The 23,654-nt window shown below is 43.7% G+C and overlaps 1 protein-coding gene across 4 annotated transcripts in view; it reads right to left on the bottom strand.

Moving 5' to 3' along the window:
- The window catches only part of POP1 (POP1 homolog, ribonuclease P/MRP subunit), a 45,397-nt gene that overhangs the window by 14,339 nt on the left and 7,404 nt on the right, over positions 1-23,654 (bottom strand). For 2 of the 4 annotated variants that reach the window (XM_040354761.1, XM_040354759.1), the window contains exons 5-12: positions 20,694-20,942; positions 16,920-17,007; positions 13,716-13,900; positions 10,934-11,187; positions 7,014-7,107; positions 6,459-6,564; positions 5,003-5,122; positions 3,210-3,373 (exon numbers count right to left, since the gene is read on the bottom strand). In XM_040354761.1, the coding sequence (XP_040210695.1) occupies positions 3,210-3,373; positions 5,003-5,122; positions 6,459-6,564; positions 7,014-7,107; positions 10,934-11,187; positions 13,716-13,900; positions 16,920-17,007; positions 20,694-20,942 (1,260 nt within the window). The remainder of the gene's footprint in view (positions 1-3,209; positions 3,374-5,002; positions 5,123-6,458; positions 6,565-7,013; positions 7,108-10,933; positions 11,188-13,715; positions 13,901-16,919; positions 17,008-20,693; positions 20,943-23,654) is intronic. The other 2 variants (XM_040354762.1, XM_040354763.1) reach the window with 2 other exon arrangements.

Here is a 23,654-nt window from a genome sequence, read left to right as displayed (position 1 = left end):
AATAATGTTCTGGGAATCATGTGTAATGGAGGATGTGTGAATACATACAGTATATTGTACATTATACTTCGGACTGAAAAAAAAAAAAAATTCTTAACCATGTATTTATGAAATATTGCACAAAAAACATTCTGCAGCTAACCCCTTTATAACATCTTTAACGGCTCTCAGTTTGCTTGTATGATGAAAAATGACCCATCTCTTATGGATGTGCCTCCGATCAAGCAGCTCGCTCTGCAGGGTCTCCAACTTATAGTACATCAAAGTGGACCTTTGTACTTTAAAAAAAAAAAAAAGCAGTGTCCACTTAGTAAGCATCAGCCCCTCACCATCCCCAGCAAGATAAAAAAAATGAATACACCCCAATGAAAGTCTTACGAGCAAAGCTAAATTTTAGATAACAAAATCCTAACCAAGAATTCAGTACAGTCGAGTCTAATTAATCATTAAACAGGCGTTCAGCAGACAGTGGATTATAAAAGGGCGTTACTTAACCACTTAAGACCCCGACCAAAATGCAGGTAAAGGACCTGGCCAGTTTTTGCGTCGATTTAAATGACAATTGCGCTGTCATGCGTTGTGGCTCCCAAACAAAATTGGCGTCCTTTTTTTCCCACAAATAGAGCTTTCTTTTGGTGGTATTTGATCACCTCTGCGGTTTCTATTTTTAGCGAGATAGAGCGAGAATTTTGAAAAAAAATATCAATATTTTTTTCCTTTTTGCTATAATAACTATCCCCCAAAAATATCTGAAAAAAAAAGTTTTTTTTCCCTCAGTTTAGGCCGATACGTATTCTTCTACATATTTTTGGTATATAAAAAAAAAAAAAAATCGCAATAAGCGTTTATCGATTGGTTTGCGCAAAAATTTATAGTGTTTACAAAATAGGGGATTGTTTTATTGCATTTTTATTAATAATTATTTTTTTTACTACTAATGGCAGTGATCAGATTTTTTTCGTGACCACGACATTATGGCGGACACATCGGACAATTTTGACACATTTTTGGGACAATTGTCATTTTCACAGCAAAAAATGCTATACAAATGCATTGTTTACTGTGAAAATGACAATTGCAGTTTGGGAGTTAACCACTAGGGGGTGCTGAAGGGGTTAAGTGTGACCTCATATGTGTTTCCAACTGTAGGGGGGCGGGGCTGGACGTGTGACATCATTGATCGAGCTTCCCTATATCAGGGAACACACGATCAATGACAGCGCCACAGTGAAGAACGAGGAAGCTGTGTTTAATTTTTTTTTTTTAATTTTTTTTTTTTTTATTAACCACTTCCAGACCGCATGTATATGTACGTCGGCAGAATGGCACGTACAGGCACATTGGCGTACCTGTACGTCCCTGCCTAGACGTAAACATCCCTTGTAATAGGAATAGTTTGTGACAGGTACTCTTTATGGAGAGAGGCGGGGTCAATAAGACCCCACATCTCTCCTCCAGGCTGGAAAGCATTAGATCGTGAAAAAAAATTCACCGATCTAATGCTTTCAGCCGCGATTGCGGCTGTGTTTACATTCCAGGACCCGAGAGTGACGTCATAACATCGCGCCCGGGCCTCCGACGATCATAGAGTCTACTCTATGGTTTCCATCGGACGCCGGCGGATCGTTTCTCCGGGTCTCCGATGGCAAAGGAGAGCCCGGAGAAGCAACGGATGGCGGCGGGAGGGGGCGTCTCCTCCCGCCGCCTAGAAGAATGATCAAGCGGCGGAACCGCCGCTATGATCGTTCTTATGGTGCAGGGATTCGTCGGCTGAAGAGATGGATATCTGAATAATGCCTGTAGCTGCAGGCATCATTCAGATATCCCCACTGAAAGTCCAGGACGTCATATGACGTCCTTGGGCGGGAATTGGTTAATCTGGTTTCCACATTCTGCAAGAGCTTGAAGTCACGATCCTCCGGCAAGACCTTGGGAACATGAATATCTGAAATCTCACAAGACAGCCCTATTGTAGCATTTTTTTTTTTTTATGCGAGATCTGCGATTCTCTGTTTCCAGGATCTTGCTGCAAGGAACGTAATCTTGTCCTTGCCCAAGTGTCATGGGTAAAAGCAATCATATGACATTTTATCATGGATATGGGGGGGGGGGGGGGGGGTCTTAGGTCTAAGCAGGCTATGCTTTTTAGTGCAGGGGATGCTTAGGCAGACCTCAGCTCTCTTTCTTCAGCGCATCTACATTGCGTTTCTATTACAGATTGTAACGCTGCCAAGCTCCTGCTGGCAAAATGAAATAAGCTGTTGAAAACAAAAGCGATAATTTTTTTTCTGTAAACGTTGATAAATAACTCTACAATGCCTGCAGATCTAAAAAGGTCAGAGAAGGCTCATTTAAAGCCCATGTACTGATTACAGCTGGCCTCCAGACTTACCATTCTCCCCCTACACTTTTAATAAGTCTTCTCCTGTATTGAAACAGATTATTCGATTCCCTGCAAAACTGAATAGCCACAATAGAACCTTTTGAAGCTGCAGCAGCCATCTTGGTCCTGCCTTCATTTCCCTGTCTGAACCACTTCCATCATTTATCAGTTACCTCTTCTTGATCTGTATTGTCATTGGCCTCCATCTCAAAGCTATTCGCTTTCTTTTTCATCACTGTTCCCAATTGTTTCACAAAACATATCCTGGCATTCCTATATAAAAGTGTGCTCAACCAACCAATTAGCTAAGCCTACTGCATCCAGTGGGCAGCAGGGATGAGTGTGTGTGTCTAAGGGGATGCCAGGGATGTAATCTTAAAAAAAATATATATATTTTATATATATATATATATATATATATATATATATATATATATATATATATATATATATTTAAGAGAAGATACAAGGCAGGGTTCTCCCAAACAGCAGCAGACAGATCAGTGATGACATCACTGCGTCTCAAAAAAGTAATTTGTGTTGATCCAGGAAGCAATACAATGGGAGTTATTATAAGCATTGCACTACACTTCAGCTTTAAGAATATGCAAATATTTAAAATATCTGTAGTCTGGTCAATGTTACTTTAACCACCACTTAATGTCAATTACTCAGATCTGCCCATCTGTCAGTCATTGGGCTGAAAGAATTGATCAAGCAAACGAAGACACACTGCAACATAAAAGGCCTGCATGAAGACAAATAAGCATGGTCTATATGAATACACCATTGTTACTAATCACAAGGCTTTATGTGTGTTATTCACCTGTTCTGTTATTTTATTGTCCGTTACTTGAGAGCGAATATCAGAAGACCAGATGAGACTTTGCGAACATTCCACTGGGACGCCATTCACCATCAGTGACCTCACTTTTTCTCCATCTGCTGAGTCAAGAGAAAGCAGACATATCCGTCCATCAACAGACAACTCTGTGCACATCCCCAGAATACAAACAGGAAAGAGACATTGAAACAAACATCTTATTCTGAAGCAAACACGTGGAATTGTTAATTAGTTTGTTAGGTTATAGCCAAGTGTGTGTATAAACAGATCTGCAGAGAAGTCATGTTTTTATGCTACAAGACACCTAAGTGCCAGTTCACACAGGGGCAGCACGACTTGCAGTGCGACTTTGCAAGGCGATCGGCACACGACTTCAGTGGCGATTTGCAAAATGACTTCTTTATAGAAGTCAATGCAAGTCGCCCTGAAATGGTCCCAAAGTAGTACAGGAACCTTTTTCCAAGTCGTAGCGACTTGAGCCGCTCCTATTAGAACGAACGGTGCCATAGTACAGAACGGAGCGCGACTTGTCAGGCGGCCAAGTCGCCTGACAAGTCGCCCCTGTGTAAACCGGCACTAATGAGTTACTATGCTAGTGTAGCTCTGACATCTTCCAGACGGCCCAGATGTGGTCACTGGTCAAACTATGGATTGTTTGAATAGTCAGAAAGAATGTTCCTAAAGAACAAAGCATTACAAACAATTCAGAAGCTTGCCACTTTTCAGCCAAAGCACTGGTGAAATGCTTATAAACAAACTCGATAAAACATTTTTGATTATGGAGTCCCATTTGTAAAAGAAAGCCCTAGCACTGCCACGAGGGTGGGGAAAAAGTCATTGGTCCCGTGCGGGGCGGCTGGTGCTCACTATTGGGGGGGGGATTTAATCTTTCCCCCCTCACTCGCTCCACCCCCAGCAGCAGATGGATGAGAAGGTGGCTTTTATTACCTTAGGACAGTGGTTCTAGTCTGCTTTCCCAAGGTAATACTTAAAATCTGGCCTGTTAGTGGGACCTGAGGACAGGAGTTGAGAACCACTGCCTTAGGAGACGAGGATCATCAAGGAAGAGGGGTAGGATGGCTGCTCCTCGCTCCAGCCGAAGGGGGGGGGGGGGCAGAGGTCACTACTGTGGGGTGTAACCTGAAAGGGGGCAGAGGACACTACTGCAACACACTGTTCTTCATGACATATTTTTATTGTCAGCTTGACTGCTTTAAAGACCCCCCCCAGGTCGATCTCAACCCCCCCAGGCCCCGGACTCTTCCCCCCCCCCCCCCCCCAGGGGTAGATCTCAACCTCTGAAAGGTTGCCTACCCCTGCATGTAACCATTGTTGCTGATGTATTTCTCTTCGTAAAGGTAAATCCCATCATTGGCCCAACATTTTCCTCTGTAGTTGATCCACCCCGTTTTACCCTCCTCTCCCACCTTACATATAGCTCCCTCGTCACTTATTCCTAGTCCTTTTAATCTAGGACTGTTAAGCTATTCCTTTAATTTCTATCCCCATCATTACTCTCTACACTGTACAAGAGATAACGTTGCATAAAACATTGATAATGATCACAAATGGTCAAAGATGGCCAAGATGATTAGTTAAAAGACACATGAAGGGCAGACAGCACTATTCCAGTTGGCCTTGCCAGGATTTGAACCTGGGTCATCTGTATGGCAAGACAGAGGCTCCCACCGAGCACAAGGCCAGCAATAGCTTGATCCTTCTACACAAACATTAGACAATTCTATGTGTATATACAGAATAGCCAGAGAATTCACCTTCATACTGCTGGAGATTTGGCACAGATTTGGTCCTCTTCTTAGGTAAATTGACTCTTGGATCTCCAACTGTGAGACCCAAAACAGTTCCTGGTGGAATCTGTGCTGGTGAGGTTATTCCTGGAAATAAGTCATGTGCAGATGATGGGTTTGAAAAATAGGAATACGTTTGAGATATCCTGTTCAGTGACCAAGTACAATTCCTCAAAGCAAATGTTATTGAACGTGGGCATCTGAAGACTACCCTCTCATCTTAACCCCCCCCCCCGCCAAAACAAGCACTGCCTTCTAAAGATATGAACTGTATGCCCAAAATACAGAATAGTGTTGGGGGGGTCCGAACCTGGCAGGGGTGTGGGGAATCATTACGCTAGCTAAAACAGAACTACAAAATACTTTAGTAGTTGAAAACAGTTTAAAATGCATGTACTTAAAATAGATACATGCCGATTGCCTGCAGTTCCAAAAAACGATACACTTTAAAATGTTTGCCTTGGCAAGCGCTATAGACCACCAGACATTAGTATAATGGGCCAAAAAAATGTATTCACCTTAAAAATGGGCATTGATGGAGAAAAGGAACCATTTAGCAGGCATGTAGAACCACAAAAACTATAACAGCAGCTCAAAAGGAGTCCGACAACTACTGGGAAGTCAGCTGCAGAACACCAGAACAAACAATGGGGACTTTAACAGATGGCCGTGCCCCTTTGAGAAACCTGTGCCGACAGTATGTCATTAAGATACTCAGACTTCAAAAAGGTTCTGATCAAGAGTTCTGAGGTCACCGACTCATTAATGGCATACCAATTAAGCAACTGAGAAAAAAAAAAAAAAATGAAGCTCTACCCAAAAGGGGAAGCTCTACTTGTTTGCACCCTCCCCCGCCACATTGAGCACTTATTTTTGGGGGGTACCTGGTTTTGACAGGTACCCACTCCCACATCTGGCTCAGATCACCATGGTAAACTGAGCCGGAAGTTCAGTTCCCTCCTTACCACGTAATCTTCTAGGACACATCACAGATCCCAGAAGACTAGAGGACCATACACAAGGCGCAGCGCAGCTCAGGCATGTGCAGTAGGAAACAGGCAGTAAAGAAGCATGATTTCAAAGTCGCATTCCGTGTGAACGGTGGCTAAAACCTGACTTCAGAGTGTTTGTTGTGATTTATGAGGATTTTAACAAACCAATAAGTTAGCATTATGGGGGCCGGTATGATACTGTCAAATAGAAAGACTCAAACACCTGACGGAAATGCGGCTAGTCTTGATGCAGACGAGAAACATCTCTCTCCTAAGGCACCATGCTAAACTTCTGTTGTAAAAGAACTGTAGCCCACAACAACAACACGCTTCTTTGCATTTATTGCTATGTGTGCATCATGCAGAGATCTGCCAATGATCTGTCAGAGAAATAATGGAGAACAAAGTACCCCCAAGCACCCAGGGTGTACCTTGCAGTAAATGGAAGAGGGAGCTCTGCTGGTCATGAAGGAGATTATTATCTGAATTTTGACTGTAGTCTTCCCACCAACTGTGGGGTCCCCGATCTTCAGTTTTCTGTGGATAAAAATAAAGAGGTTTCACGACTACAAAACCTGCCCAAAAGTGTCTATTGAAGCAACAAACTGAAAGTATAAGGCCTTATGCACACGGGATAAGGTTTTCTTTCACTCTTCCCTGGAAGTCTTGCTCCAGGGGAGGAAAACGCACGTTGGACATGAGCATTTGATGTTAAGGCATTCTCTTGCCCAGAATAATTTATTCTGCTCATTAGCACTTCTAGGCACCTTTGGCATTCTTTCAGCCCAAAGGCTATCCTCTTCTAATAGCGCAAGTGAGAGGGTTTATTCACCTGCCTCTAAACGCCTATGCATGCAAACATAAGCTAAACACGGAGGGGCATTTATAAGCAAAAAAGAAGAAACACCCTTAAAAAAGTGGCATTTTTGACGCTGTGCACACCGCCAAAGATGGTAACCAACGGCATATTATAGTAAAAGGCTCACCTTGTGGACAGGGGCTGGATGCAGAGCATCATTGAGTACACAGTTAGAGAGGGGGCCAACAAGGCGATACCGCACTATTTCCATAGTCAGGTCCCTGTAAAATAAAAAGTATTTAAAAAAGGCAAACAAAACATTGTAAAAATGTAAGCTTTGTTACTTTAACATTCTGCAGAAGAATTACACAAAGTTAGAAATATTGTACTCCTTTCAAATGCGTATTGAAACTATAATGAAAGTCAGCAGCAAGTTTGGCAACTTCATATGACTTTACAGTACAACAAATCCAATTGCAATCATGCTTATTTGATGCAAGTTCCGGTTTTGCATTTTTTGTACACGTTTGAAAAATAAAAGTATTTTAGACCTGAAGATTATATATGTAACGGACCTATGAACTATTCTGCCTACAGAGGACTGCATGACTTGTTACTGAGCTCAAAGGGTTAATTGTAGAGTGACTTTTTCACTGCTAAATGCTAATTGACGCTCTGTTGTGTATTACCAGTTAACAGCCTCCTGCCAGGTGTATGCTAATGTGATGATCTGTGAGTGTGTATTAATCTAAAGGTTAATTGAATTCTATTGAGAAAGGAATGTGCCCGGCCAGGTCATGTTAAGTGGATCTCGGTGCCGGAACGTCTAGAGACTGATTGATTCAAGGAGATGTCATTATTTCAAAGTATCTGTGTGAAGGGGGGGCGGGGATTGTCATTGTTCCTGTCACAGTTGTAAGCACATATAAGCTAAGGGAAATGTCTCATTAAATAAGTCTTGTTTGACCCTTCAACACGCAGCCTCGTCTCGTTCTTAATGGGGGACCCTCTCTCTCTCTGGATCTTGGGGATGGAATGATACCGGTTTTACTTGCATATCGCACTTTGCCAGGGAAAAGGACGTCTCCAACGGCTGATACCCTCTCACTAGTCCGGGTAGCCATTACAATATACAACCCCCCAAAACATTAGAGACACCCTAGAGAATAAAATAGTGGTAGTTCCAATTGTAGTAAGACACACACTAAAGTGAATTTTAGGGCAAACACACACACACACACACACTAAATAAACTACCCAACATTCAAACCTTAAATTTGCATGTGCCTGTGAAATGGCGTCAAACTTTGATACCATATATTTTCTATAGGTGACACTTAAAAAGCCCCCTATATGTCATCCATTAAGACAGTGTTGGAGATCTTGTCCTAGAATTATTGCTCTCACTCCAGCGTGCGCGGCAATATGTGACACGCATTGCAATAGATGTTTCACGCATAGGCACCCTCGATTTAATTTGCTTGGGTGCAACTCCCCCCCATTACATAAGGAACAAGTCCCCTATATCAGCGGTGTCAAACTCAATTTCTTCATGGGCCGCATCAGCATTATAATTGCCCTCAAAAGGGCCGGTTGTATCTGTAAGATAAGATGTCCATCGCATCCCCTCCCCATATATTGGATGTCGAGAGCCACCCCACCATCAGAAGTTGAGTCCCCCACTCTCCCTTACATCACAGTGCACCCCCTTTCCTTATGCTGCTGCTGGAAAGCAGCTGGAAGCATTGCTTGAAAGCAGAAAGTAAGGGTCTGGAAGAGAACCAGAGGAGGGCTGGAGCTCTCCTGCAGCTGCAGGAGAGGTACGAGGGCCACATGAAAAGGCCTGGCAAACCGGATTAGGCCGGCGGGCCTTGTGTTTGATACATGTGCCCTATATGATCATTTTTAGGTGACGGGTTCTCTTAAATGAAACATGCAGGGTGTTAAAGTTGTGATTAACTCCCATCTCTGGCTTTTACCTATAGGTAAGCCGTAGCGTAAATATCTCCTAAAATGTGCATTATTTACTGTACGTGCAGCCAGCGCCATCACTGGCGCATGCGCTCTGAAGGAATGGCCACCCGGGCCGTTGCTTCAGAGCCCTGTACCGTGAATTGCAGCTCCCACACACGTGCGCTGAAATCCGCAATCCCGGAAGGAAGACAGGTGAAGATGGAAGTATCTGCAGCTCTGACATCTCGGCGCTGGGAGGGCATCGTTTTAAGGAAAGTTTAACATAACTGATAGTATATGATGCATACTAGCACATTATGACATTACTTTGCAGGGTACCAAAATAAAAAACCTCATGTGGTTTACTACCGCTTTAATCTAGGGAGTGGTTGCTGGTGCCAAGGGTGTGTGGACGCAATCGGGTGGCAGCACGGACACGCAGATGCATCTGCCTGTCAGTTCTACACACAATCCCGGTGGCTGAAGCCATTAGATTAGTGTGTGAATCCCCCACTGTCAGGTCTGTACCATGTACGGACCTGGCAGCAAAAGGCTTAAAGTGAATGTAAAGTATTTTTTGTTGTTGAAAATAACAAACCCGATATACATACCTGCTATGTGTAGTGGTTTTGCACAGAGCAGCCCAGATCCTCCTCTTCTCAGATCCCTCGTTGGCCCCTCCCTCACGTTGGGTACCATCACAGCAGCCAGTTTGCTATGGAGGCACCTAAGCCAAGCCACAGCTCCTTATGTCCATTCAGACACGGAGCTGCGACCTGGCCCCTTTTCTCTCCCAAATGGCTGACAGACAGCAGTGGAAGCCAATAGTGTCACGCTGCTGTCTCAGCCAATGAGGAGGGGAAATCAGGGCAACAGAGACAATCCTACAACATCGCTGGATCTAGATGGGGCTCAGGTAAGTATTAGGGGGGCTGCGACACACAGAAGGCTTTTTATCTTAATGCATCAAGATAAAAAAATTTTTTTTTTTTAAAAACTTCTGAATTTACAACCACATTCAAGTTTGGGAGGAAACAGCTGTTGGACTGGGGCTTCTCGCTAATGTCCCCTCCGACTTTCAGAAACTGGATGATATAGAACTGGGATTTTGCAGGCACTCTAACCATGCTCAAATTAACCCTATTCGCTTAAAAGTAGATAGCAGTAGAGACTCGAGATCGCATCTGGTTCTTGCAGCATTTACAGTTGCAGCATGCCCAATGCTATACTGCACAAGGACGGCTATAAACCATATATCCAGCCAATGCTTTTCACATTTCTGCTCACTTCCTGTCTGGTAAAACGGATGTCACAAAGAGAAAAATTTGGGAAAATCTCTTTAATGGAGCTGTGAATAGCAGTAAAAATTGGTTTATACCCATCAAAAAAAAACAATTGGGTAAATTGAAGATCTGGAGGCTTTATAGCCATCTGCAGAGTCATTTCACAGGTTGGACAAGTCTACATAAACTTATATAGGCAAAATAAAAAAGTTTTGATATGTCAATTTGTCTTATGTGTGGTCTATTCATTTATTCCTATGAGTTATTAGTAGGAATAATTTTGTAATCCTATAGAGCAGGCATATGCAATTAGCGGACCTCCAGCTGTTGCAAAACTACAAGTCCCATCATGCTTGTGGCTGTCAGAGTCTTGCTATGCCTCATGGGAATTGTAGTTCTGCAACAGCTGGAGGTCCGCTAATTGCATATCCCTGCTATAGGGGATAAACCAGAAATGAGGCTGGTAGGACACACCCCACAACAAACATGAATGATGGGTAAGGCTTTATTTGCATGGGCACTTACACCCATAGTCCATGAACAAGCCGTGTCTAAGTATCTGGATATGCAATGAAGGGAGCACATTCTTGTCTATGGGAACACTACGCATGCACAGTACAAAGCAATTTGTCCCAATTTGAAAGCTGTGCAAATGAGCGGCTCTGAATACACACTGTACGTATGGGGCCACGCACTACTGTCATATAGGAACAAGCTGCTGAATTGCCGTAGACATCCTGCATGCAGCACCTAGTGTCTATAGCCAAGTAAAGACCTGGCCCATTCATAGACTACTGGTCCAAGTGTCTGTGTGAATGAGACTTAATAGTCACATGAATCACGTAGGAAAAAAAAAAACACACACACATACCGAATTGTGATAGAAGTTTGGGTGGATGTCCATTGGTATGGGTCAGGACAGTCTCTTGTTCCATCACCAATTATCTTTTTTACCGGCACAGCTTTCTCCCCTTCTTTATCCTGCATCTTCCTCTTCTTGCCCGCTTTTTTCACAGTTGCTGGTTTCTCCTCCTGGGGAGGATCAGCTGGCAGTGCTGGCGTGTACACAGCATTATCTGGCCTGTCCTCACATACACACACAAGTCTCAGTTCCTTCAATATGTCCTAATAAAAAAAAAACAAAAAAAAAACACAATGTGTTACTGCAAGACAAAAGTGCTCAACCCTCTGAAGAGCAAGGGCCACTTATGTCATTTGGAAACCAGTCGCAGGCCACAATGAACTATGTGGTTTTTCCGGGCCCCATGCTACAATAGTCCTTACTGACCCCTTACTGTCCTAAGCCCCCATAAAGCTCCTTTCACACTGATGCATTACCGTTTACCCTCACCATGGGTCTAGTGCAGTGCACCTGCAGCTGTCCTGTGGGTATGCTGCACTTTGCTTGACTTCTATTACATCTTGCTGGTGTAGTGCCCTTTCAGAAAGCGCACCAAACTCGCAGGTTTTATAGTAGAAGTCTATGGCTTAGTGCAGCTAACCCACAGGATTAGTGTGAAAGCCAGCTAATGACCCTTTTCTGGAAGTGCTCATATGCCCATTAAGTGCAGTGTATGTGATGTTTAATAAACCGACCCTTTCCTCTTCCAGCTTCAGCTGGCATCCCTCTCCAGGCTACTAGAAAGGTCCCAGGCGAAGTGCACTTGGTATCACTCCACCTGGGATAGGGGCCAGTGCTGCAGAGAAGTGTCAGCATATATGTGCCTCCAGCTCCCTCTGTGACCACCTTCTTCCTCTGCTGCAAGTGAGATTACCCGCTCACTGTCACAAGGGATCGGGGTGCGGGGACTGCTGCAACAGTAACATGTAACAAAAGGTGACCTTATCCTTTAACCACTTAAGGACTTTCCCACGCAGATATACTGCGGCAGGGCAGAACTCCTGCTCAAAATCACGTACCTGTATGCGATTTTGTGCACAGGGTCTGGGCTGCCAGCGACCCACTGTGATTGGACAGAGTGGGACCCGACAATGGTTGACAGGAGAGGCAGAACTGTGGTCTGCCTATGTAAACAAGGTAGACCGCTGTTCTCTCAGAGCGGAAGATGGAGAAACACTAATCTGTTTTTCCTCCAGTTAAGCCCCACAGTCAAAAAGCACTCCCTAGAAGCACACTTAACCCTTTGACCGCCCCCGTTAACCCCCTTCTCTACCCGTGTCATTAGTACAGTGAGAGTGCATTTTTACAGCACTGATCACTGTATTAGTGTCACTGGTCCCCAAAAAAATTCATTTAGTGTCTTTGTATTGGGATTTTTTTTTACTGAAAATATGTAGCAGAATACATATTGGCCTAAATTAAAAAATAAATTTGATTTTCTAAGTTTTTTGTTTATTGGATATGTCTTATAGCAGAAAGTAAAAAATATTTAGTTTTTATTTCAAAATTGTCCATCTTGTTTACAGCGCAAAAAAAAAAAAAAAAAATGCAGACGTGATCCAATACCAAAACAAAGTTCTATTGGCCTTGTCGTAAAGGGGATAAACCTTCCGGGGCTTAACCACTTGCCGACAGCCACACAACTATGTACGTCGACAGAATAGCACGGGCAGGCAGATTGGCGTACAGGTACGTCCCTTTAAATCTGCCACGTGCGACCGCTGGTCCTGAGAACTCGATGTTCCTGGGAGGCCCGCGATTGTGGACGGTAAGGGCAGAACAGGGGAATACCTATATAAACAAGGCATTCCCCTATTCTGCCTAGTGACACTGTCACTGAGGACCGTTCCCCATGATCGGGAAGGATCATCAGTGACGTGTCACGTGTAGCCACGCCCCCTAACAGTAAGAATCACTCCCTAGGGAACACTTAACCCCTGCAGCGCCACCTAGTGGTTAACCCCTTCACTGCCAGTGTCATTTCTACAGTAATCCGTGCATTTTTATAGCACTGATCGCTGTAAAAATGACAATGGTCCCAAAATGGTGTCAAAAGTGTCCACCATAATGTCGCAGTCAAAAAAAAAAAAAACCCGCTGATCGCCGCCATAACTAATAAAAAAATAAATAAAAATGCCATAAAACAGTCCCCTATTTTGTAGAAGCTATAACTTTTGCGCAAACCAATCAAAAGATATTGTGTTTTTTTTTTTAACCTAATATATGTAGAAGAATATGTATCGGTCTAAACTGTGGGGGGGAAAAAAATACATTTGTTTTTATATATTTTTGGGGAAATAGCAAAAAAAAAAATTGATTTGTTTTCAAAATAGTCACTCTGCATAGCATACTAGCTCATTATGAAGTACTTACCTGATATCAAAGCCCTAGCAGCCATCCTCGTTCGTCTCCATCTCTCCCGGAGTGACTTCCGGGGATCGCGGCTCCGGCGCTGTGAATGGCCGAAGCCGCGATGACGTCATTTCCCACGCATGCGTGCGGCATGTTCAATGCATGTCTTTTGCAAATATCTCCTAAACCCTGTAGGTTTAGGAGATATTTCTTTTACCTACAGGTAAGCCTAGATTAAGGCTTACCTGTAGGTAAAAGTGGTCTGTAAAGGTTTACAACCACTTTAAGTGGCTAAGTAAATATCTTTGAAAAGACTACATTCAGGGAGAGGTGGGAGACAACATTTCTCTGAAGGGATCTTTGGATTTCTACTTCAATTACAGAAACGTGAAATAATTACCTGTTTCAGGGCAGGATGCATCCATACCCACAGCTGCCTCAGCCCACATGACTCTGGGGTAGATTTGGGTTTCCAGATGAAGTCAACAGGTCCCAAAGCTTCATCAGGGTATTTATCAGCTTTGTATAGAACCAGAGAGCCCTGCCTCCTCCCAGACAGACACGGCACAGCCGCAAAAGTTGGACCTGGAACACACAGAAAACAGAACATTACAACATATCTGCTAACAAACAGGCACCAGCTCCATTCTGGAGAGATGCATGTTCTCCTTTACAATGTGTACCCAACTAAAGGAATCTCTGCACCCTCATCTCATCCACAGAATGGAAAAACAAACAAAGGGGAAGGATTACATCTTAGTTACAGCAGGGAGATTGAGATCACATGTCACATACAAGCAGTGAAGGATGAATAGTCTTGGAGCGCTCACCTCCCGAACCAATCAGTGAGGAAAGGCTGCCATAGGGTTACCCTGACAGACTGATGAATGTAAAGGAGGAGCCAAAAATAAAGAACACAATGAAGGTCGCTTCCAGTGTACAGAGTATGATAATCATAATGCATCCGTTTATTGCTAAAACCCAATTACCGTATTGTGACAGGAAGTCGGGTAAATCTGTGGGTGTTGTCACAGACGGGAGATACATTTCTGCCTTGTTTAGACAATACACCAATTATTATCAGGTGTCGGCTGCAGAAGTGGCCAGAAAGGTTTAAGGGTGTTGGAAACCTTCAGCTGTTCAGAATGAGGCAATTAAGGCCTCTATAAGTAATCCAGAGGATTACTACTGCTTGCTGCATCCTGAGGCTTTTGAGTGAAGGAGAGCAGTGAGCAGAAATACTTCTGAAGAGGTGAGGTGCTGTTGATTTTTCTGTGTGAAAACAAAATCAAAAGACTATTTGTTTTTCTGCTGTATGACCAGCAGTGTCTGCCCAGCACTAGGCTGTGCCAGACTCCCTAGATAGGTTCCTGTGTTGTGAAGGCAGATTCCCCAAGTGGCCAGGTTTATTTTTTGTTTATGCTGTTTGGATGCTTGCACTTGTTTCCAGCAAGATGGAAGAATAAACCAAATTCTTTGTTTTCAACCATCTTCGGCTGTTTCTCTGTATCGTTCAGTGTGTAGTGAACCCATCCAGGGGGTCACAACCCCCCGCTACCGAGCTAACCCCCTACAGTATATACTCGAGTACAAGCAGAGTTTTTCAGCCCTTTTTTTTTTTTTTTAAGGCCGAAAATAGCCCCCCCCCCTCGGCTTATACTCGAGTCAGTGTACCTGAAATTGACAGACTGAGAGTGTCCATTGTTTAAAAGTCGCGGGCTCCTCCTGTCCCCTTCCGCGATGGGCGTTTCCCAGCAGACACTGGGCCGGATTCACAAACAGCGGCACACATTTATGCTGTCGTATCGTATCTCCTTTACGCTACGCCGACGCAGCGGAGAGAGGCAAGCACTGGATTCACAAAGCCAGTGCTGCCAAAACTGCGCTGGGTTTCCTAGGCGTAAGCCGGCGTATGTGGAAGTGGGCGTGAGCCATGCAAATGGTGGGCTGAGCGCTAGACAGATACGTATAACGAATGGCGCATGCGCCGTCCTGTGGACGCATCCCAGTGCGCATGCTCAGAATCACGTCGGAACAACTGCCTAAAATACGCCGGATCACTGCCTACGGCGTGAACGTAACCTACGCCTAGTCATATTCATGTCCTACGTAAAATATGTCGGCTTGTGTTCCCTGGTGCAGCCCTTTGCATGGATGCTGCTGAGTTACACCTCCTTTATGGGGCATAATTTTACGCTGGACGTATGACTTTACGCGCACTGCGTCGGGCGCACGTACGTTCGTGAATCGGCGTATCTCCCTCATTTGCATATGTGAATAGAAAATCAATGGGAGCGCCAAATGCGTCCAGCGTAAATATGCGCCCACTCTAAGCCGGCGTAGACAAGTTACGTCTGTCGGATGAAGCCTGTTTTTAGGCGTATCTTATTTTGTGGGCACGGCGCATAGATACGACGGCACATATTTGCACTTACGCGGCATATCTAGAGATACGTTGGCGTAAGTGCTTTGTGAATCCAGGCCACTGTGTTCAGTGCTCTGCCTATCACGGACCTTCTCTTGTCCAAGGATGAAAGGACGTTAGTGATTAGCGGAACACTGAACATAGAGGCTGCTGGGAAATGCCCATCACCGAACGGGACCAGGAGGAGACCGCGACTTTTAAACAATGAATGGACGCCCACAGCCTGTCAAGAATTTCAGGTACACTGACTCGGGCACAGTGAGGTGGCAATGGGCACAGTGAGGATGGGCACAGTGAGGTGGCAAAATTAGGTACCTCGGCTTATACGGTACATCAAATGACATGTCATTTGACACACGCCATAACTTTATGACCCCCCCCAAAACAGCCCTGACCCTTGGAGGCATGGACTCCACTAGACCTCTGAAGCTATCCTGTGGTATCTGGCACCAAGCTGTTAGCAGCAGATCTTTTAAGTCATGTAGGTTATAAAAGGTGAGGACTCAGCATGGATTGAACTTGTTTTTCCAGCACATCCCACAGATGCTTGATTGGATGGAGATCTAAAAAATTTGGAGGCCAATTCAACACCTCATATTCATGGTTGTGTTCCTCAAACCATTTTTTTTTGCAGTATGGCAGGGCACATTATCCTGCTGAAAGAGGCCACTGCTATCAGGAAATACCATTTCCATAAAGGGGTGTACTCAGTCAGCAACATTGTTTAGGTAGGGGGTACGTGTCAAGTAACATCCACATGCATAGCAGGACCCAAGATTTCACCCAAGAACATCTGCCAGCTTGCCTTCTTTCCATACGGCATCCTGGTACCATCTCTTCCCCATGTAAGAGACACACACCCGACCATCCACATGTAAAAGAAAAACGATTCATCAGATGAGGACACCTTTCTCTATAGTTCTGATGCCCATGTGCCCATTGTAGGTGCTTTTGGCTGGACACTGGTAAGCATGGTCATCCGACAGGTCTGCCACAATGCTCATTTTGCCTGCTTTCAACAAATCAACTTCAGGGGACAACATGTTTACTTGTCCATTATATCCCACCAATTTTCAGATGCCATTGTAACAAGATAATCAATATATTCACTTAATCTGTCAGTGGTCATAAAGTTATGGCTGCCATCAGTAAACCCATCACGCAGATATCTTCAATTACCTGTCTCTATGCTGCAAAGCCTTGACAGGGCCTTCAGTAGTTCCTCCTCTTTGCCTGTTACTTCAACACAGCAGAGGTAAGATAAGTCCTGTGGAAGAAAGAACAATTCAAGGTCTAGAAAAACTCTAGGCAACATTTCTTTAAACCGACATGATTTCATTTCATCACAAATCAATGGTTTCATGCAATATTCTAAGATAGTGTCAGCAGAGAATACAAGGAGCTGCTAAACCCAGTATTCCAGATACTTCCTATTGTGTGAAGCCGACAACATGCAAATTATGACATGAAATCTGACAGCCAGAATAATAATCCTGTACGGAAGACGCCTGCGTGGAGCGGTTCAGTTTAAACCAACTAAATATATTCAAGGTGCATCAAAACAAAAAAATGTTCAATCTGAATAATTTAGGGCCCAGGGTACAACCTGAGCCAAGGATACAAAAGGTTTACAGAGATTGCTCTGGCCATACAACTGGGTTAAAGTGGCTGAAAAGTTAGAAGGTTTTGCATTCCCTGCAATATGGTAAAAACCTTCAGTGTGTAGCTTCCCCCCTCAGTCCTCCTAAATACTTACCCACTGGACAGAGGGGGGGGGGGGGGGGGGGGGAGTCATTTGCTCTTGCTGTCAATCACATCCTGTAAGGAGGCGGCGCTGCTCCGCATGTGGGTTTATGGTCATACAGAGTGCAGCTCAGGAGCGATCCTGCATGAGTGCCCCCATAGCAAGTAGCTTGCTATGGGGGAACCAGGAGCGTTGCAGGACCACAGAAGAGGAGGAACCAGGCTGCAAAACCATTACACAGATCAGGTAAGAATTCTCTTACTTTTTTAATTAAAAAAAAATACACTTTTTTACAAATCACTTTAAAAATGACCACACACACTATACAGTCTGATTGTACAATTGACAAATATGAGGACGCGCTTAAACGCATAAAATGGGACAGCCATAAGCCCTGGTTCACACTACTTCAGCACGATTGCAAAGCGGCTGATCAGTACGATTTTCATCTCCAATTTCACTGTGGATTGCGACTTTGTTTAACAGAAGTCTATGCAAGTCGCAATGAATTTGGCAAAAAAGCAGTGCAAGAACCTTTTTCAAAGTTTCTGCGACATCACAGTCACAGCAATTTAAACTGTTCCATTGCTGACAATGTGGTGCGACTTGTCATGCAAATTGGAACACATAAATCGCACCAGTGTGAACACAGCCATTAATGTCTAAACCGCTGGCAACAAAAGTGAGTACACCCCTAAGTGAAAATGTCCAAATTGGACCCAGTTAGCCATTTTCCCTCCCCGATGTCATGTGACTCATTAGTGTTACAAAGTCTAAGGTGTGAATGGGGAGCAGGTCTGGTAAATTTGGTGTTAATCGCTCTCACTCTCTCATACTGGTCAGTGGAGGTTCAACACGGCACCTCATGGCAAATAACGCTCTGAGGCTCCATTCACACCAATGCGTTTTTTGATGCATTTTGCAGAAATGCAGGGACATTTTTTAACATGGTTTCCTATGGAACATGTTTACATCAATGCTTTTTTGTGCCTCTGCGTTTTTGGAAAGGGTAAGGACTTTTTTTCCCTGCAAAAAGCAGCATTTTGTATGTAATAGAATTCAATGGACCCGCATCCAAAAACGCAAGTACCGAAATTTTGCGTTTTTTTTTTTAACCTGTTTATAGCTGGTTGTTAAAGAAAAAAAAAACGCAAATCGCGGTAAAAACGCAGCAAGCACCGCAAAAACGCAGAAAAAGCAACATGCATAGGTGTGAATCGAGCCAGAGGATCTGAAAAAAATAATTGTTGCTCTACATAAAAGATGGCCTAAGCCAGGGTTTTCAAACTTTTCAAGAAAAGGGCCAGTTTACTGTTCTTCAGACTTCAGGGGGGCCGGATTCTGACCATTGGGGGTAGAAAATGCCCCGGGCCAAGCATCAGAGAGACTAAACACGGCCTCAGTGTTGGTGGTCAGTAGGAGCAGGAATAGTGCTCCATCATTGGTGTTAGTGGAATAAATAGTGCCCCATTTTTGGTGTCATTGGGAAGAATAGTGCTCCAAGGGCCGGATGAAGGCTAGCAAAGGGCCACATTCGGCCCTCGGGCCACAGTTTGGAGACCCCTGGCCTAAGCTATAAGACATTGCCAGGACCCTGAAACTGAGGTGCAGCACGGGGGCCAAGACCATACAGTGATTTAACAGGACAGGGGTGTACTCACTTTTGTGAGATACTGAAGGTGTTCAGAGATTGTTATTGCACACACCAGCAACAAATTTATACTGCCGCTTCATACAGCATACTATTAAACCTAGAAAGGCTCATGCAGAGAGAGGAAATGGGCCGATTCGAGTTTACCTGTCACAGTCCGGTACCCTTCTTTTATCTGTACAGTAAAATTTCAAGAAGATCTCCAGAAAAGAACCAAATACATACAGTAGTTGAAATACACAAACTTTGCTACCAGACAAAGGATTCCTAATTTGTTGGGATTAAACATATAAAACAAAGCCCTTTATCAATGTTATCTTTGTATATCTACCGTATATACTCGAGTATAAGCCGAGTTTTTCAGCCCTTTTTTTAGGGCTGAAAATACCCCCCACGGCTTATACTCACGTCAGTGTACCTGAAATCACAGAGAGGCTGCAGGCATCCATCGTTTAAAACTCGCGGTCTCCTCCTGGTCCCTTTCGTGATAGGTGGAACCGTGTCTGCTGAGAAACGCCCATCATGGATGTTCTCTCATCCTCGGGTTTCCCAGCAGACACTTTGTTCAGTGTTCCGCCAATCACGGACGCCGTTTCATCCTCGGACACTGAACACAGTGTCTGCTGGGAAAACTGAGTCCGAGGATGAGAGAATGTACGCGATAGGCGGAACTGCGTCTGCTGAGAAACGCCCATCACGGAAGGGACCAGGTGGAGACCGCGAGTTTTAAACAACGAATGGACGCCCGCAGCCTGTCAATTTCAGGTGGGCACAGTGAGGTTGCAATTGGCACAGTGAGGCATGAAAATGGGCATTGTTGACCCCCTTTTACGCTTACAGTAGCTGCTGCATTCTCACCCTAGGCTTATACTTGAGTCAATATGTTTTCCCAGTTTTTTTGTGGTAAAATCAGGTACCTCGGCTTACACCCAAGTATATACACAGTACCTAAAAAAAAAAAAAAAAAAAGCCTACATTTCTATGATTTGTTCCCTTTTGCTCTAATATACAACTGAATGTGTGCAATTATATCTGTTCAGCAAGTGGGGGGGGGTAATACAAAAAGGGGCTGCTCATCCAATCTTGTAAACTGGTAACTTCCTGTGCTCTCTGCCTCTGGACTCTCATCAGTTCCCTTCTATTCCTGTGGAATTCAAAACACCTCACCGCTTATGAAAAAGAGGGAGGTATGTTACAGGCGAAAATAAAAAAGGTAAAAAAAAAATAAAACAAATGCAGCCACCATCTCTAAAAGCCAATAAGCTGTAATGCCATCGATGTTTGTAAAGTAAAATTAATAATAATGCACAAGATCGGTGCACTTTGTTTCTTCCTTCTTGCCATTAGCATTTACTGGCATGAAACAAATAAAGTGAAGTAAAATCAGCATGTTTGGTTCCATCCAGCGATTGAAGCCGGAGGGTCAGAATGACGTCAGGCAGATGGCACATTCAGAGTGGTGAGCAATGGAAATCTACCATGGAGCATTCTGTGATGAATGGATAAGGTGGAGGTATCCAATGATTATAGACAGGATAACCCCATAGGAGAGACTTACCTGAAGAAGGCAGTGATTGGACATGGCTCGGTAACAGGCTCTGTAGCTCTTCATTGTAGGCCGTTCTGCTAAGCAATAGCCCCATTTCTTCACCATGTGGAAGCGCTTTGTGAACCAAATGTGAGTTTCCAGCCACATGTTCTTCCTCTGCCTGCGATTAAACTCCAACTGAAGGTTCCCGTGGCGCCTCCGAGCTTTGCGACACTTGCTCTTAGATTGTTCTTTCTTCTGGTGCACCGTTTTCTCCATCTGCAGATTACAATAGGGGAGATTTACTAAAAACTCAGCACACAGAAACCAGCTCACACAGAAACCAGAATCGGCTTCAACGTTTGGTCAAAGCTTAAAAATTGTAATGCCACTTTAGTGGAAAAAAATAACAAATACAGAATAATTCCGTGTATACAATTGCGACACAAGTCATTGTAATTGAATGGTACTAAAAACGACCTTTCCATTTCAATCTGCAGCTCTGTACATTTCTGAAACTGCAATATGGCTGCCTGGAGATGTTCTCCACACAGACTGTGTACAGAACGCCCCTCAGAAACATAATTTCCTGCTGGTGTGATTGGCTCACCAATTTTCCCAAAAGTCTACACTAATGCCGCGTACACACCATCACTTTATGTGATGAAAAAAAAACGACGTTTTGAAAAACGTCATTTAAAATGACCGTGTGTGGGGGGAAAACATTGTTTTATGTCTTGTGAAAAACGACAAAAAGAAAAATTGAAGCATGCTTAAATTTTTTGTGTCGTTTTTCAAAACGTTGTTTTTTGTGTCAATTAAAATGATAGTGTGTGGGCAAAAACTACGTTTAAAACGACATTTTTAAACCCGCACATGCTCAGAAGCAAGTTATGAAGCTAGCTTCAATGTAAAAGAGTGCTGAACGTAACTGCGCTTTGCTAGAGCATTTTGAAAAAACAATGGTGTGTAGGCAACGTCGTTTTTGAAAATGAAGTTTCAAAAACGTTTTATTTCATGATTTAAAACGTCGTTTTTTTTCATCACATAAAGTGATGGTGTGTACGTGGCATAATACATGTCACATTTCCAGCATCCCCTGCAACAAAAATGTCATTTTTGCCGATATACTCCCAATAGGAAATCATGTCTAAGGGGATGCAGACCCAACAGCTTTCCTCATTCCCACATAGACAGAGAAACACAGGGATTTCTTCAGAACAACAAAAGATAGGAATGTGCAACAAAGTTTGTTAAAATCCTTGTAATGTACATAGATCAGTGAAAATAAATAATTAATTCCAATGCGCTACTGTGAGTAAACAGAATAATGAAAAAATATTGTGCAGATAATACTTGGGGCAGCTGTATCTAAAAGTGTTCACATAACACAAAAAAGAAAAGCAAGCTAAATAAGTGATAAGCGCTCCAGGTATGTGATGAATCACAACACAGTGTATAAATAGATGAATGAAACACAAAAATGGAAAGGGGGTGAGTGACCAAACTCAGAGTGTGCAGTGCGTATCAAAAAATACAATAGGAAAAATTCAGTGTTAAGACAACGTGAAACCCTTTGGGGTGTCGCGTCCCCTGTGGGTTAAAAATCACTGAAATGTGCACGCATATACAAATAATTAATAAATAAACGGTAGGATATATAATATACAAAATGTGATGTCTAATAAGTGAATAGAGATCTGTAGTAAACAACAATAGTGATAGTGATGAGACAGTCTATTGATGAAGATAATGGGATGTTCACATATGAAGATTCCTATATATAAGGCAGTGATTGGGGAATCCTTATTGGTGTTGTAGTGCCCTTACCATGAAGGTGCTATATGTGCGCATATAGGGATATCCCTCCGGGTCTCCGATCACCTTTCTCCTGGGATCACTCAGTGCAGGTAATTCCAACTGCTGTGTGTCATGAAGGTGTTTATATGTACACATATAATGCTGGTCCTCCGGGTCTCCAATGTCTTTTTTCCTGGGATCACTCAGTTGGTTCCAGCTGCTGTGTAACTCCCAAAAGGGTCCAAGCAATAATGGTCCAAACAGTTAAGCAATGGGATAGGAAGAAGAAAAGAGATTGCCTCCGATTGTGTAGTGGGTTTAGGGATCCAAAAAGTATTTATTCAAAACATAAAATGCAGATGATACAAAGGTAACACAGAAGGCGTTGTGTATTGCCAAGCAGCGTTGATAATAAAGTGCAGACGTGGCGTTTGAAATTACCGCCTTACGTCCTATGGTCTCCGGCTTGTGTGAGTGATTTCCTCGGTCTCGGCTTGCGACTCCCTACGGCGTTACGTCACGCACCTCGTGACTTCCCCTGATGAAGTCACGAGGTGCGTGACGTAACGCCGTAGGGAGTCGCAAGCCGAGACCGAGGAAATCACTCACACAAGCCGGAGACCATAGGACGTAAGGCGGTAATTTCAAACGCCACGTCTGCACTTTATTATCAACGCTGCTTGGCAATACACAACGCCTTCTGTGTTACCTTTGTATCATCTGCATTTTATGTTTTGAATAAATACTTTTTGGATCCCTAAACCCACTACACAATCGGAGGCAATCTCTTTTCTTCTTCCTATCCCATTGCTTAACTGTTTGGACCATTATTGCTTGGACCCTTTTGGGAGTTACACAGCAGCTGGAACCAACTGAGTGATCCCAGGAAAAAAGACATTGGAGACCCGGAGGACCAGCATTATATGTGTACATATAAACACCTTCATGACACACAGCAGTTGGAATTACCTGCACTGAGTGATCCCAGGAGAAAGGTGATCGGAGACCCGGAGGGATATCCCTATATGCGCACATATAGCACCTTCATGGTAAGGGCACTACAACACCAATAAGGATTCCCCAATCACTGCCTTATATATAGGAATCTTCATATGTGAACATCCCATTATCTTCATCAATAGACTGTCTCATCACTATCACTATTGTTGTTTACTACAGATCTCTATTCAC

Source organism: Rana temporaria, chromosome 5, assembly GCF_905171775.1.
Source record: "Rana temporaria chromosome 5, aRanTem1.1, whole genome shotgun sequence".
Classification (NCBI taxonomy): Eukaryota; Metazoa; Chordata; class Amphibia; order Anura; family Ranidae; genus Rana; species Rana temporaria.
The sequence above is the reverse complement of the archived record's forward strand: the minus strand, read 5'-3'. Positions and strand labels throughout refer to the sequence as shown.